At 40.4% G+C, this 16,981-nt stretch overlaps 1 protein-coding gene across 3 annotated transcripts in view; it reads right to left on the bottom strand.

Moving 5' to 3' along the window:
• Positions 1-267: 267 nt before the first annotated feature.
• LOC119901803 (guanine nucleotide-binding protein G(olf) subunit alpha) overlaps positions 268-16,981 on the bottom strand; it is a 47,070-nt gene continuing 30,356 nt past the window's right edge. For 2 of the 3 annotated variants that reach the window (XM_038717487.1, XM_038717489.1), the window contains exons 6-12: positions 7,488-7,542; positions 7,311-7,384; positions 5,840-5,898; positions 5,516-5,636; positions 4,084-4,214; positions 3,929-3,996; positions 268-2,766 (exon numbers count right to left, since the gene is read on the bottom strand). In XM_038717487.1, the coding sequence (XP_038573415.1) occupies positions 2,620-2,766; positions 3,929-3,996; positions 4,084-4,214; positions 5,516-5,636; positions 5,840-5,898; positions 7,311-7,384; positions 7,488-7,542 (655 nt within the window). In that variant the 3' untranslated portion in view covers positions 268-2,619. Of the gene's footprint in view, positions 2,767-3,928; positions 4,215-5,515; positions 5,637-5,839; positions 5,899-7,310; positions 7,385-7,487; positions 7,543-16,981 lie in introns of all 3 variants that reach the window. The other variant, XM_038717488.1, reaches the window with a different exon arrangement.

Genomic DNA, 16,981 nt, shown 5'->3' with positions numbered 1-16,981 from the left:
ACTGTCACGACTGACTGGGACACTTGAATAGAACATCGTTAATGTTAGGTGATACCTGTGCTTTTCCTCTTATAACAAGTGAAAATGTGAAAAGGGTCTATATTTATACCAAAGTAATTTCACTGGAACACAGTAAATATACTGAATGTACCCGGCCCTACTCGCCCACTTGTACAATATCTATGTACAGTACCACAGTGCATCCATAAAAGCAAAACAAAAGCAAATCTCATTGGTAACAAATTTGGACACAACTGGACACCAAGATGGAAATAAAGCAAAGTCCTCTAATGTGCCTCTTTATTTAAAGAAAATAAAAATGTCATTTAATCATCCTCCCAGGCCAAACAAGGTTTTTGCACCTCCAGTCAGTTCACTCGCTTTTGGGGATAGACGTGTACTGTAGCAGAAGAAAAGGCTGATGCTGTTTGTACAAGGAGAAGAGCTTGTCTTGTTGGGTGCTGCTCACACATTCATAGTGCCTGTGCCATTGGGTATGGCTCCAAAGGACCAAAGAATTACTAATATTGCACGCTCTCATTTATTCATCTCCATTCTAAACATGCTTTCCTATGTGTGTATGTATACATATTTACCGTATACATACATAGGTATGTACACCTAGGCACACACATAATTAAACATGTATAAGTGTACATATATATTTATATAGACCTATAAATTTACATGTACATACATTTATAAAATTTTACACACAGCGCACACTCACACTCACACTCTCCCTCACACACACACACACACACACACACACACACACACACACAATGCGTCTGCGAGTCTATGTTTGTTTTATGTACACATGCGCACAGGCACGCACATCAGTACAGATCTCAGACACACTTCATATTGAAAAAACGTTGGTTCCTATTAAAACAACACCAGGTTGCAATTTGGACACTTTCAATGGATTTCCAATGTTTGTTTAAAGCTGTGAAGTTCAAAAGAAATAAAAATAAAAAGGAGGAAAAAATAAAAACAACAAAAGAAAAAAAAAAAAAAAAAGGCATGGCGCTGCAACATCTGGTCTTCACTGCAGGTAAGTGGTTAATTTGCATAATGTATACAGGTTTTTAGGATTTTTTCCCTATTTTTTATTTTTTACTAAACAGCATTTCCTTTTTTTTTTATAAACCAGAAAAAACTAAACTCTACAGAGAAAGTCCCCTACCCGCAGTCTTCTGCTGCTGATAGAGATTGACATCAAGCTGTACAGCGCAGTCGAAAACATACTTACATCTGAGCTCATTTACAGGTACAGCCATAATCAAGGCACAAAGATCTACAAGTAGATTTGTTTTTCTTTCAATTAAGTTGTACAAAATAATATTACATTTTACAGTCTGTACAGGATAATTCAACCTTGCACAGTGTACAAGTTAACAAAAAAAGAGAACAATACATTTTTCTCCCCCCCACCACCCCCCTCCCCTCCCCTCCCCTCCCATCAGTATCTCTAAGCTAAAAGGATGGTTTGTGTGGAAAAAGGAGGCAGGTCCGAGTCCGTGGAGGCATCAGGGCTAAGGTGCGGAGAGCTCAGTCCCTTTTCCTTCATTTAAATCAGTCTTCATGTCGTCATATATTTCCTGCCCCTTCCCACTTTAATCTTTCGCTCCACATGTCTCTCGGCTGCTCGGTGCACCCTGCAGCTCGGCAAGCTAACATCGTGACAGGGCAATAAATATTGTGATGCTACATTGTGTGTATGCTTCCTCTGGAGAAAAAACAACAACAACAACAACAACAACAACAACAGCAACAACAGCAACAACAACAACAAAAAAAGTTATTAAGGAACCTGATGCAAAGTGCATTTATCTCTTCATCCACTCGGTTCCCCTGCATCCACTCCCGTTGCTCTCCGGGTTTTGTCGCCGTCCAGTCGTCTTCCACGCGGAGAGAAGAAGCAGGCCGGAGGGGGTGACGGGGCAAAATTTAAAAAAAAAGAAAAAAAGAAAAGAAAGGGTAGGTGGGGGAGGGTAAGGGTCATGGTGGTGATGCCAGCTTTAAACCAGCAGGTGACACACAAACATGAACACACACATGCGCGCTTATATGGCAATCCTCCGTCTCTTCATTACATACAAACACACGCACGCACACTGCCTCTACAGTGAGGTCCTGTAGGTGTGTTTTTATGTATCCACACCCACCAGTCCAGGTCCAATGTCAAAGCCAAAAGACAGACAGACACAAGGGGGCAAAAACAAAGGAGGTAGCCCAAGGCTTAGTGGAATGACAAAAATCAAGGCTTTCAAAAGGAAGGATTAAAAGTAAAAGAAGAGAAAAAAAAAAATATAGCGGCACGCAACAACTTTGTTCCCCAATCTTCCTTTCACGTCGGTGAAATGGGGATGAATCGGTCTCAGAGAAAGAAAAAAGTACAAAAAGCTAAGAAGTTAAGAAGAGGAAGAGGATTTGACACACTTCAGTAGTACTTCATAGTCCTCGACAGGAGGGGTGGTCAGGGTTGTTGAGGGTTTCTTTGAGGGAGGAGGGGTGAGGGGTTAGGTGGAGGTGGAGGAGCTGGAGGAGGAAGGGTTCGTCAAGGATGCAGAATGGTGGAGAAAAACACAGAAGGCTGACGGAGGCGGTCTCCCATCACAAGAGTTCGTACTGCCGCAGGTGCATTCTCTGGATGATGTCCCGGCAGTCATTGAACACCCGCCGGATGTTCTCTGTGTCCACGGCGCAGGTGAAGTGAGGGTAGCAGTAGTGTCTGCCGTCGCCACTCGCAGTGCTGATCCGCTGAGGGGAACAGACAGGACAGACGTTAGGGGGATGAAATATAACCTAAGCTCCTCTGATGGTGATTTTTAACCCTTAAGAGTAGTCTCTGAATTCCTTCAATCCTCACGTCTGTCGCTGCTTCTGATCTTTGACCTTCTGAAATGCACATTAGTTTAAGTTTCAAATTAGACTGCTTCCTGTCCCTGTGACTTTGTGAGTTCTGTGAGCTTTGAGGCGTCTGAGCAGTTCATTCAGTCATTTACCATCTGTGGTTTTCATATCAAGTGAGTCCAGACTGTGGCTTTCCTCATTTACTTTAGCACACGCCCACTTTAATGTCTACTGTCAAGGGCTGAAGTTTACCCATGATTGTAAAATTATTACTTTTAGGAAATATTTCACTTTTATCCCAAGATTCTTTGCAATAAATGAACAGCACCTCAGATAATCAAACATCTGTTGTCATTCCTTCATTTGTGGCATTTTAACAATTCCTATTAAAAGTGGAAAAGGCCAACCTTAAAGAATAATTTATCGATCTATTTAACAGCTGATTGGTTATTTGGGAGCATCTGACCATCCTAATAAATCTGACCTGGTGTTATTCTGCTGCAGTGGACTATACAAACAATATGACGAATATATGAAGTTTGGAGAAGGCGTGTTTGTTTTAGTACAAATTATATTCTGTATCCAAGCGCACACAGACATCCAAATACATTCATGTAAAAAATGTCAGGGTCTTGCGGGTATGTTTCCCAGGAAACAGGAGCAGATTTTGGTGAGAAATTTACAGTATTCAACTGTAGTACCGCCCTTACTAGAAACTGAGATAACTGATTTGACCTGTGCTAAATACGGCTTTTGTGACCACAAAGGAGGCTAACATATTTCAGACAATAGCCCCACATCTGGTGCCAAGAGGCATGTCCATCAACATGACTGGATGGTAAAAACTTTGTTCTTCAGCAGCACATCTACAGACAACTTGTCCTCATGAGACGGTAACAATCAGCAGAAATATTTTATCAAGTTCAAAGCAACATAAAATGTCTGCATTTGTGTTTGGCAGCACCACGTACAACACTGAGTTGTGAATTAACAGGACAAGGCCGTTCATGGCAGGACACCCTTTAACTTCAGCTCACTTCAAACTGTCCAGAAACAGGGATATACTTACAAGAAACTCGTCTCGGATGAAGAACTTAGCTCTCGTCACTCTTGGGTCTTCACCAGGTTCAGGAGTTGCTAAAAGGACAAGGGATTCACAGTTAACACTGACCGACGTAAAGAGAAACCCTATTAGTACTTCTGGTATTTCAGTGGGGCACAAACCTTCATTTGGTATGGTGTAGCGAGCATATTCAGGGAAGTAGTCTTCAATTTTGGATTTTCCAGCTAATACTTTCTCAGCCAGCATGTCCTGCTTGTTCAGGAATAATATGACCGATATAGTGCGTAACCATCTGAAAAAACAAATCCACAAACACCATTAAAGAAACAGTAGAAGTTTCTTTCATGTGTGTGAATACATCAGAAGGGGAACGATGGGATTTGCATTTCAGCTCTCTGGACTTAATTAACAACAACTGAATTATGTAGAACACAATTATTCAGACATTTCTCATGGACACTTTTTGGAAGTAAAACAGTTCAGACCCCCTTTACTTAATTTCCTCAAAGAGAGTTAAGAGTCAATCCTTAGAACATGAGTTTAGTTTCTATGACATGGGGATGTGTTAATAATGCATCTTGGGAGGAACTCTTTTTTTTGTTGCTGTTTTTAAACCATCATTAGCAAGTCTGACAGTAAAGACACAAAAGGAAATTATGGGCGAGAGAGCTGGGGAACGGCACACAACACCTAGCTGAACTCGAACTAGGAGCAATGCGGATCGCAGCCTGCGCCTTTACTCCTAACCATGAGGGTACCGTATCGTTAGGGAAATTTGTTTTTTTTCCCACTTCTAGATCAACTTACTGGCTGACCAGCATTTTGTTTCAACAGCTACAGGGATTTCCAAAAGACGACTTTCTTTCTTTATATTTGGTTGGACTCAAAGTGTATAAAACGCTTTTCTGTTAAATTTAAATGTTTGGGAATGCTGCAGGAGGCTTGTGCATCTTATCCCTATCAACTTGAGTCTGCATTTCTAAAAGTTTCTTTAATACAATGTTATTATGGACAGTTGTTAAAAAGAACAAAAGACAACAGTACCTTGGTTGACAAATACAGAGACGTCCCTTTTAGTTGAGTTTTAGAGATTAAACCGTTGAAGTTGCCCTCATTTGCAATAATGTCGAGTTACATACGAGTTAAAAATAAATAGGACAAACACAGATAAGAATAAAAATCTGTTCAAATAGGCAGGGAGTGTTTTTTAATAAATCTGAGAGCAGAAATATAAACCATGTCTAGGAGTTTAAGACTAGAAGGAGCAGGACTTCTATAGATGACATCCCCAAAATCCAAAACTGATAGGAAAACTGCCTCAACAATCCTCTTTATATTAATTCTAAGGAAGATGGTTCTGTTTCTGTAAAAAGGAGACGAGTATTCAAGAGAAGAATTTAGGCTTCTAACTTAGTTCATGCAACACCTTTAGACCTCACTGAACTTTGTTGTTGTTGAACATTGTTGATTTAAGAACTTGGACTGTAGTAAGCAAGATAAGAAAGGAGCAACGCAGCAGCTGGACCCGACATGAGGCTTCAGATGAAAGGAATGAACCACTCGGCTCAAGCTTCATTCATGTTTCTCACTCACCTGTTGTTCCAAATACTGCGGAAGAGGTCCAGGGCTTCCCGTAGCCTGTTGGTGTTATTGTCTTCCCTTATTACCATGTTGTAGCTGCTGCTGGCCACCACGAAGATGATAGCAGTGACGTCTGGAAGGAGAAGAGAGATACTACATCAGGACAGATCAACCCGACATTAAACATGTGTGTAAGAATAACCCAAAAAATAATAAAGTGACGTGATGCTGAAGCTGGTAGAAAATACGTGGCAGGAGGTGACCGAGTCGTTGGGCGAGGACGTACAGTGTGGCTATTTAAAGAAGAACAAGAACAAAAAAGGCTGAAAGTCTCACCATTAAAGCACTGGATCCATTTTCTCCTTTCATCTCTCTGGCCCCCAACATCAAACATGCTATGCAGGAGACAAAATACTGGGTCAGACTCAGAAACAATAATCAAAATGTAATCAAAGAGTTCATCTCTCTAGTGTGACGGTCAGGTACATATTGAACTGTAGTTGGCCAGCCTGAGAACATTTGTAAGTATTCATATACAGATACTTTTTTTTTTTTAATCATCACAAAAGATTTTCTGTCTTGAGCTAATTCTGCTCCTAATCTCGGATGTGGTAAACGAGATCCTAGATCTTAATGCGACAAGTCTGGAAACATTAAAAATCAATTTGGGAACAAAGAATATGAAGAACAGCATTATATGCACGTACTCAGTGGCCTGTGTGACCGTGGATGGATGTTTGGAAGTCATCAAAGCTGAATAATAAAAAAAGGCACACCCAAAGGGAAGTCATGTCCCAGAGCTTTTATATCAATCATTTGGGATGATATAATTTGATACAAAGGCCCGTTTCAGATGGTAGAATAAGTCTGTTGTGTCTGTGACTGTGGAAATGGGTCATCTCATCTGACATCATCAAAGCAGTTACGAAACATTTACTCTAACTTTTTTTGGCTGCTCTTATAACTTCAACCAATGGTCAATAACGTTCAACTGGCTCAGAAATCACACCAGTGGACCGCAGAGGATTAATTTAACATTTCAGGCACTTAGATGACGTTCTTTTCCACCTCAGCTTCCAGCCGCAGAGCTGGTTGGGGTTTAGTGTTTTGTTCCAAGGACACATTGCTGTTAGGGGGTACGAACTTATGACACTTCAGGCTCTTAACACGAGGCCAAGGTAAATATAGCAATAACACCCAGGGGGGGATTCTTAACTGGGATTATTGGTACAACCGCGCTAAATTATTTGCAGAAACTGGAAAATGCCAGGGGAAACTCCTTTCCAGGAATGGGTGACTGGGTTAGGAAACGTTGCTGCATAGGAAAGAATGCGGACAAGACACAAGATATTTCCTTAAGTTCGGGCACTTTGTCTTTGATCCCTCTTGTTTCTGTTTTGGTGGCTGACTCTAGGAAATTCGGATGTTTTGTGTTTGGAAGCAGGCCTTATCTTTTCTGATTTATATTACTGATAATATTAGTGATAAAAATCACAAGCCATAAAAAAGTATGTTTTCCAGAGCTTCTTTGGTCATATTATATGATTACAAATGTATGTAGGCAGAGTTTTTCTCAAATTATTAAACTTATATATAAGCTGCAAACAAACTAAGGTGGCAAATGAAAAATGTTTGGAGAATTATCAGCCTGGACGGAGCATGTCTTTGAATAAGCTGACTGTTCAGAAAAATGTGATGCAATTAAGAATGAACTATCAATCGGTATAATTAGTCAATATACTGGCATATTAAAAACATTCCTTCATTGTGTGGTTTCACTTCTGAGGGAAAGCTGAGAAAGACTTACTGGAAGTTCACTTTGTCTACTTGGAACCTCGTCTCGAAAATCCCTGAAGTTAACACTCGGCAGCGTAGCAGGTCCTGTAAAACATGGAAACGAAGATGTATCCAATTCAGTAAAGCAAGCAAGCTTTTGGAGGGGAATTACAAACTACGAAGTTTGCACATTAAAGGGACGACGCACCTGGTCTGTTGGTGTGTAGTCATTCTGTCTTACAGAGTCAATTCTGTCCAGGAAACTGCAAAGAGAGAAAAAAAAACAAATTTAGACTAAGGTCTATACTTTAATATCAGCTGTAGAAATGTGATTGTTATTAAGATTCAACTACATAAAACAATTTGTCACTACGCATGAAAGCTAGGCAATTAATGAGATCAGTCTCCCTAAATACTGATTTCTAAAAATAATTTCATAAGTCTGATATACTGAATCCAAAACAGTCAAAACCAAATAACAAACAGGGAACCAGAGCTCCTCTCACAGCTATCTATTAATTAAATCTGATCATACGTCACGAATGCTACATCATTCATTAGACCTATCTGTTGTGCTGCGTCAGTTTGAACAGTTATTTAAACGTTCATGTGAGTTACACCGGATGCTGCAAAAGGCAGCCGCCATGTCTGACTCCCTTTGGAGGCTCAGTAGGCCGGTGTTAAGTCAGCTGGTTGCCACAAGAGGGCAGGGCTGCTCAGTCTGGGCTATTTTGGTCTGTCTCTAGCCAGAGTGATTACATAAGGCGGTTATTGTGGAGGTTAGACAGCTTGCTGTTGCCATCTCTTCACTACTGAGAGATGTGCAGCAGTAGCAGCAGCAGTAGCAGCAGCTGGGCCTCTCTGCAACACAGCAGGCTCAGGACAACGGGGCTGGGGACACACGGTCACACAGGCCCCGTTAAAGGAAGGCACCACATAATTAAAAGGACTCCTGCAACGCTGGTCAAAATGTATATAGACTTTAATAAACCATTATTGGTATTTGCAGAGACATGGTTCATTATGATATGATATGCTTTACATCTGGACAAATAAAAATAAAAACATACCATAAAGCAACAGTGGACCATTACAGAGTTCGAAATAAACTGAAGCCCCAAGCCAAAATGCCCTTAAAAATACATATGTTACAGATATGTTTGCCAGCATGAAAATGTGTTACTCTCAAAAAGACACTAAGGCTGCGTTCAGACTGCAGGCCACAGTGACCCAAATCAGATATTTTTGCTCATACGTAACTCAGATCAGATTGTTTTTTAACAGTGTGAACAGCCCGAGTCACATGGAACCTGATCTTTTCCAGTTTGGATTTGGGACACATTCATATGTGGTCCAAATCAGACACAGGTTGGATTTTCAAAAGTGCTACCTCAGTCTGGACAATCAGATCGGAATTCATGCGACTCTGAAGTCGCTCCAGAGTCAGAAACTGTAATGATTACAATGACAAGGAAACAAATTTGGGAAACTTTGCCATAAAGCCGCAGAAATGGGACCCTGGAAGGAAACCGGGAGAGGGCAATGAAAAATGGAAGTCTCCCATGAAAATCGAGAGGTTGGCAAGTATGAGCTTTTCCAGGCAGTGACTAGTTCCAACTGGAGTCCGATACAGGCCACATTTGAAAGATAATGTGAACAGTGAATCAAAAAAAAAAAATTCTCATTTGGGAAATAAATTGGAGCTTTAAGGCCTGCAGTGTGAACAAAGCCTAAATAACACAAAAAGTAAATAAAAGAAAAGTAAATAAAACTACAGTGGAGAGAATAGTGCAAGGTATATTTTACTATGAAAGCAAATTAAGCAGACAACACAGCAGAGGAGATAAAGGTGCGTCAGGTATTTCTGGAGGAGAAGAGTTCCAAGCCTAAAGCTGAAGTTGGTGAGTGAATCCAGTAAGTAGGACACAGATGTGGACCAAACAGCCTACATTTTTTACCCGTACCGTTTGTGGCTTCAGCATGTCACAAGACAGTCAACACGGAAACCTGACGCAAAGAAGATCAGTAACCAGGGTTTCAGCCAGGGATGGTTTGTCATTTCATTTTCAATTCAACCATAAAAAGTAGCACACCGAACACGCCCATGTAGAGCTAAATAACAGACAATGAACGCTCTATTATGAACCATTAGATAACTGAGACTCCGCTCATGTGCTCTGACAATAATGTTTTCATCACACGACTTCATTTCGGCCTCTCACAGTCCACACAAAAGGAGAAGTAAGGCTATTTCTGAGAGAGCACTAGACTTTCTCACACAGAGTTCATATACAGTAGATGCATCTACTGTAACACCAGATACACCACATACGGTATGGAGGAAAGGAGGGGAGCATTTAAAGTTAGGTCTACAACTGCATACTATATTACACTAATGATTAATCTACAAATTGTTTTTATTGACTTGTTTAGTTATCAGAATGTCACAAAAATGACAAATGTGGCATAAAGAAGTCCTTATCTATTATTTTAGTGCACACTACACTATGTACTTATTAACTAGAGGAGGTACATGTGCTAAGTCATCTCAGAGGTCTAATTCAGTATGAAAAATTCCCACAAGGGGTCCACACCTTGTCTATTAACTTACAACTTGACCTTTGGACGGTTGTTACTTTTGCAAAACTGAACTGATGATTTAGACCTTAAACTCATCCTGAACTTTAACCTCTCTAAAAGACCTTTAACACCAAAAACCTGAAGCTTATAGGCAGCCTGACGGGTTTATGGCTACTAATAGCACTACAGAGTAATGTTTTCATAAAAGGTTTTTGTATCTGATGCTCCCAAACTTTTTTCCCCTTTAAAACAAAACTATGTCTCCTGGCACCCCCTCATAGTAGTTGTTAATCTACTATGTTTAATTTTCCCTTATCAGATTTCTTCATGTAAAGACCTTTAAGAGGTCTGAAGAGGTAAAACTACTTAATATTTCACAAGAAAGACAACAATTTGTTGTGTAGAATTAAATCTTTTCTCATTTCTCACCTGGGCAATGGTCTCATTAACCACTAGATTTAACTAGTAACTCCTAGTGGGCTTCCCAACACTTAGGTTCGGAACAGAGTGACATGATAACTATATCTATTGACAATAGAAGTCAGTTATGCCTAGAGACTGCTGGTGGTACCCAAAAAGGAAGCAATGGAAAGAAAAAAAACATGAACAAGTCTAGAAGGTGAAGAAACGATGTAGGGTTAAAAATCATTCTCAGAAAAGGCTTGACAAATGTTTTACAAGGTGGGAAATGTGTTAAAAATGTATGTTCAATCTTACTGGATTACAGCAGCAACAAACGTTTTATTTATTTTTCATCATTCATTAGCCTGCTGATTATGTTCCTGATTAACTGTTTCCAAAAACCCAAGGTGATGTCATCCAATTGCTTGTTATATCAGACAAAACCTAAAGATATTCAGCTATCACCATATAAAACAAAGAGAATCAGGAAATTACTGCTTGAAAGTCTGAACTGAATTACTATTACTATCGACTAATAAATGAGTCAAATTCTGTTTCAGCTCTATAACACAGATACAATATACAGATGAGTATCTCTCACACACACACACACACAAACACACCTCTCTCCTCTGAGCAGAGCAGACACAGACATTTATTCACACACAAAACCTCCAAAAATCTTCTGCCCCATCACTGCAACAATGTGGGAGTATTTTTAGTCAGCCTTGCAGAAACCTAGCTAGGTTATAATTACTGAGCGCTTTCTGACTGCCATGTGACAGAAGTACTATTGGTAGAGCACTGGAGAGCCAAATATAGTCCTCGTACGCAGCAATAAAGAATAAAAGAACAAGGGTCCTGGATCCAGGAAAAACGGCAAAAAAGATAACATTGATTACCGAGTGGCCATCCAGATAATGCCCTATCAAAAAGTTTGGGTGCAGTTTTCTGTGACTAAGGCTGTTCTGGTCGAGCACTAAAAAAAGACGAGCTGGGTTTCAGGACAAGGGAAATCTGTGGCTTGCGTTGGTTTCTTCAATTTCTTCCCAGAACTGTTCTCCCCTGGCATCAGGCATCAGGATGTGATGTGGTCTTTTTGTCAAATTTGTGGATTTGAGGGATAACATGCTGGCAATTCTTCCACTTTGTTCTTAGCACTTCTACAGCACATGTATGGCAAATTATGATTTATTCTGTTATGAATTTGTCACAGTGTTTGTGGGTTTTTTTCACTTTAAAGTCTGTTATTAATCCAGCTGTAATTTCTCATTTACTTTTTATCCTCACACACTACCCCCCTCTGCTATAAAGAGGCACTTTATTATTCTATTTAATTGGCAGGTTGAATAAAAAAAAAAAAAACATTAAATAAAGAACTCCACTACTATCTTGTCTATTACAGTCTCTCTCTCTTTCTGTCTGCAGGGCTGGGTTGTCTCTGTTTTTAGCCAAAACACATTGTACTCGTCCTGCGGGCCAGTCTGTGTTGCTATGTATAGGCTTTTGTTGTGGACAGTATCACTTGACTTGGCCTGGTCTCTCTGTGTTGTTGGCCTCATCTTTCCATAAAACACAGACACAACCATGAATATACACACACACACACACACACACACACACACACACACAGTCCAGGTCACATGTTGCTGCCCATTGAGCAGATAGGGAGGTAGAGGGAAGATGGTGATGGTGGTAGTGCAGAGGCGGGGGCATGAAAACGCTTCGCACCGGGGCTTGGGGACATGGGTCACCCACCTCCACAGGGGGGGCTTCTCCCTGAACCAGTGCACTGATACAAGCTCTCATTAGGTCGCTTTTGGAGAGCCACAACAAACAAATAAATAAACAGGCCTAAATACAAATAAAAGCTAAAAACAGAAGTAAGTAGAAGTGCAAAGAAGTGAACCAAACAGCAACAATTTCATTCACGTTTAAGTCAAAACAAACTGTGTGTATTCAGACAACACATGTCTAACAACAAAGAGTCAGACGTGAATATGTACAAAGAGTATAAAGACAGTGGGAAGTTCCAACAATGCTGGAATAAAGTCTGGAAAAACATCCCCTCAACAGGCAGGCAACCTTCACATCAACCAACGGCCTCATGCGCTCATTTGATAATTGGGTTGACTTTTTACAAATAGTGGGCCATCTTTAATTAGCAGTGCAGAGGATCCGATCAATAGTTTCCATATTTTGAGCCGCTCAGGCCAGCATAATGGACTTTCACTTTAGTCTCCAACTGACTGGTGACAGCCCTTTAAAACTCACTGCTGGACACAGAAGCAGCACCACAACACGGTTTCAAGCTGGTAAAGCTTTATTTAAATATTTTTAAAGGGCCTATATATATTTTTCTGTGTCATATATTCACTGTAATGTATTATGTTTTGTCATGACCCACAAGAACTTTTTAAAAGTAAACAATCCACAACATAGAATAAAAGGAGTATGAGCAGTACAACACTGCTGAATTACAAAAAGAAAAAAAGGTCTTGAGTTACTTAAGAGAGATCTTAAGTAACTCAAAGTTCATTGAGAGAACACCACACCACAACTTTCTGACAAACAAATGATTTTTGGGATGAGCAAAAAGCAGAAAAATGCCAGTATAAGGATGGACTGCTCATTACAAAACAGGACACTAAATGAACAGATTTAAAAACAAATAAAACAAACAGAATCACCATTTCAAATCATGCATCTACAAAGCACAATATAATTTCCCAGAAGTCAAGATGACATTGTTAATTTGTCTTGTTTTGTCTGACCAACAGTCCAAATCACAAAGATATTCGGTTTACAATATTTAACAGATATACATAAGTAATACATCCTCTGAAAACAGAGAATATTTGGTGTTTTTACATGAAAAATTACTGAAATTGCTTATTACTTTTCAGTCAATAAAATCAATATATCAATTACCAATTATTTTAGCAACAACTTGGATCATTCCTAAAATGATCTGTCTGTCAAACGTTAACCTAATATTTCTACTTGGGAACTTTTCCGTCATACTTCATCTGTCTGCTCTTACAAAACACACCCAGTATTACAACAAAACCAGCTGCACTACACAGCTCATCACACAACGCAGACCGTCAGAGGCGCTGAGCTGGTACAGCACACGGAGCCATGTGCAGCAGGACAAAGCGAAGGTGGAGCTGTGTAGGATCCTGGTCACCTAGTGGAAAGATCTGAGCCTGGGGTTCAACTCATCCATCCAAACAGGAACACTGTGCAGTTTGGGAGATGGATCTGAATCTAGACAAATCCATCAACGGCTCAGTGGGTACTTCCTAAATATAGGAGCAAGAACGGAGACACTCCTGAAAGTCAAACCAAATCTTGTGTAAACAAAAGTGCCTGCTTTATCTCAATTCGCCTTCCAGGGCTGCATCAAGTCATGGTTTTGAAAGGTGTTGTATAAAAATGTACAATACATTGTAATGCCCTTTTGTGTCTGCTCAATGTCTACATGGACCATTACATTACCTCTACTTAAAATAGATCAGCCCCCAACATCAAGCCACAGTGGGAACATGGGGACTCTGTCAGGCCTGAACCATGTCCCATGTGGAGCACACTGACATTGACTTATGGGTTTCTGTAAATAACATTGAAGCCTAACATCGATACACTATCAGCTACTGTCAGCTACTGAATTAGTCTGCGCCAAAAATAGAAAAACTAAATAAGTCTAATCAACAATATCATGAAGGTTTCAATTCTTTCGTCTGTAAACAACCACAGCCTCCATGTCAAATTAGTTGTTCCGCTTTGGAGTCAACCGATGACCCAGTGAAAATTAGCTTTTCCTCTTTTCCTCTAATCAAAAGTCAATAACCAATGACTAATATCAGACAGGGTAGTCTACAGTATCAGTGCAGATTGCATAAGCCTGAACCGAGCCATGCCGGGTGACCTGAACCAAATCCACACAGAAGAAATTTAATTTTCAATAAATAAAAGTTAATATAATTTTCAATTCTTATTTTAAGATGTTAAACATGCAGATTTCTCTGGATGAACACTCGAGGAGTTGGGGCCTGTGTGCTGTTTGTGTAGTATCACAAACTGGCCTCCGGGTGGCATCCCTTCGCTCCTGCTGCACACCGCCTCTCTTCCACACTGACCCTGCCTGCTTATAGCAGCTGGGTTCCCATAGCAACCCCAGTCGGTCCATACCACTCCTCTCTCGTCTCTCTCTATCAACCCCACCTCCCTCGTCTCTTCCTAAGCCAGGCCACACTTGTATCCTGCCATTCCCAGACTCTCCCATACATCAACACAAAGCAGAACCGTGCTGTGTGCTAGCTTTCTACATTGTATGTGTGTCACTGTGTGTGAGCGAGTGCCTTTGGTGGGAGGGCACAGCAAATGTAGGCTTATGAAGACAGATTATTTTAGAGTGCCACCGTCTCAAGCACACAACCAAAAATAAGTCACATTTTCAGTAAAGGGGAGGAATGTAATGTGTAGTCTGTAGGACGTAAAGAGACACTAAGTTTCCGAGTTCTGTCACAACCTGACAGACGCAGAGACAGTTGTGATAAATTAGACGCGCAGGGTTTATTTGAGTTGAGAGCTTAACAGTGGGTATAACTGATAAGGATGTTACAAGTCACAGAGCAGTCAGTGGGAGTCCCGTGAGATGGACCTGGCTACGGTAATGCACACTGGAAAATGACACTTTATGGCCAAGTGGTTACCTCAAACTGCGGTGATGTTGTGACAGCTTTGTAACTACCCTCTGTGGAGAAAGCAACACATCCTCCACCCCACAAAAAAAATATTTATAATAATTTTTTGTGCACTGGGATGCAGCTAGTCATCAAATTACCAGGTTAGTTTCTTATTTCTGTTTTACCAGCAGATCAGGGGAAATGGATTTGGAGTGATTTGATGTGTTGGTGATTAGAGGGATATCAGTAAAGAGTGTACAGTGTCATTACTTTGCCAATAAACAGGTGAGAACAGCAGCAAGGAAGCATTGGTGATATTGCAGATTATTCCAGTACTTCCTTGTAAAAAGAATAAGAAAAAAAAAGAAAAACACTACTCTTGGTCAATTGTCCATAGCTTTTAAGATGTGCCAAATCTAACGTCAATACACCAAAATCTACTAATTTTCTTTTCAACATAAAATCAAGTGAATCTCTACTTTCTATGTTGGACACTTTGCCTAAAGTTTCACGTAGAAATGCTAGTGGAATCCAGTCAAAGCACAATTAGCACTAACATCTTCTAAGAGAGATGAGGGCTGTATGTCTTTGAATGCGCATCGTGACATCATGTCCTGCTTATTTATATAACTATATTAATATTTCAGTCAAGTTTTCAGTAAAGTTTTAGTTAATGTAAACGTATGTTTGTAAGTTTCCATTTTTATTATTATCATCATAACAATCTGACATTTACTTTCTCGAATGGTCTAGAAAAAGTCAAAAAAAGCCTAAAGTCATCAAATTCTTTGTTTTGTCTGACTAATGCTGAAAAACTCAAATATACAAGTCTATAATCACATTAAACAAACAGAAGCACCAAATCCTCACATGTTTTTACTTGAGAAATAACTTAAATGATTTGCCGGTTGCTCAAAATCCTATATAAATATTAATTTTCTGTTGATCGACTAATGGATTTGCTTTAGCTACAGTTTCAGGTGGTTGTGCTCCAGAAGACACAAAGCGAAAAATTAGTAAGTAACATGCACAAAGGGACCTGTAAGTGCTTTACACCTTTGTTTAACTTGTAGCAACAGTAAAAACACATCAGGTGTGGACTGTAATTAAATTTCAAAATAAATATTGTTTTAGAGTACAGTATTAGAAAAGAAACCACAACGGTGTACAAAGAGGAACTGGATGTTCCCCTGACATAGTATATTCTTTCATCACGACAATTTGAGATGTGGCCCATATCTATGTGGTCAGCATGGAGAAGCTCAAGAAACTCAGGTTAAGAATGCCTACAACAATAAATCATCCAACCAAACCGCCCAACCATGGCTTGTGCTGGAGCCAAATGTTTACTTAAGTTAGCCTCCAAGCTACCTCCTTCAGCCTGGCCTGACGAAACAGCCCGCAGCTCAAACTGTCTAGGCAAACAAACTGCTGTGACAGAAAAATATAAAAGGTTTCTATAAATAGCTTTGTGCCCCCTTCTGACCACATTCCACAAGAGGTGAAAGTTGAGGCTTGTTTGACGAGAACCCAAGATGGAGGGAGACCTTTTACCTGGGTGTGGCTGGACACCGCTAACTGCTAGCCTCACTGCTAGCCAGGCCTACAGGCTACACAACCGCAGCTACAGGACACAACCAGGCTGAACTCTGAGCATGGGGAAGCTGAAATCCTCATGTGATCCAAAACATGCTAACTTTAATGCTAAACACACATGGTCATGTGCGTTTTGATTGATTTTGCGCGGCTCCAAGTCTGCTTCTGCTCACTCTGATGGGCCGGCTTGGCAGCAACAGGGAGAGTGTGTGAAGCTTGGAGCCCCTGTCATGATTAGACAGCAAAATGTCTCCTCGCGTGTCAAACCCCGCTTTGATCACTTCAGCTCCCCCCTCTCTGTCTCTAGCAGTGACAGAAATGGTTGAGCAGTGTGTGTGTGTGTGTGTGTGTGTGTGTGTGTGTGGAGTAGGGGGAGACAGAGCGAGCAGGAAAGCATATGGGTGCATTCATACACTCGCAATGATTTGTTTTA

Source organism: Micropterus salmoides, unplaced genomic scaffold, assembly GCF_014851395.1.
Source record: "Micropterus salmoides isolate LMB-PRFRI ecotype aquatic unplaced genomic scaffold, ASM1485139v1 Ms_hic_scaffold_14, whole genome shotgun sequence".
Classification (NCBI taxonomy): domain Eukaryota; kingdom Metazoa; phylum Chordata; class Actinopteri; order Centrarchiformes; family Centrarchidae; genus Micropterus; species Micropterus salmoides.
Note: the sequence above shows the minus strand (reverse complement) of the source record. Positions and strands in the feature narration are given on the sequence as shown.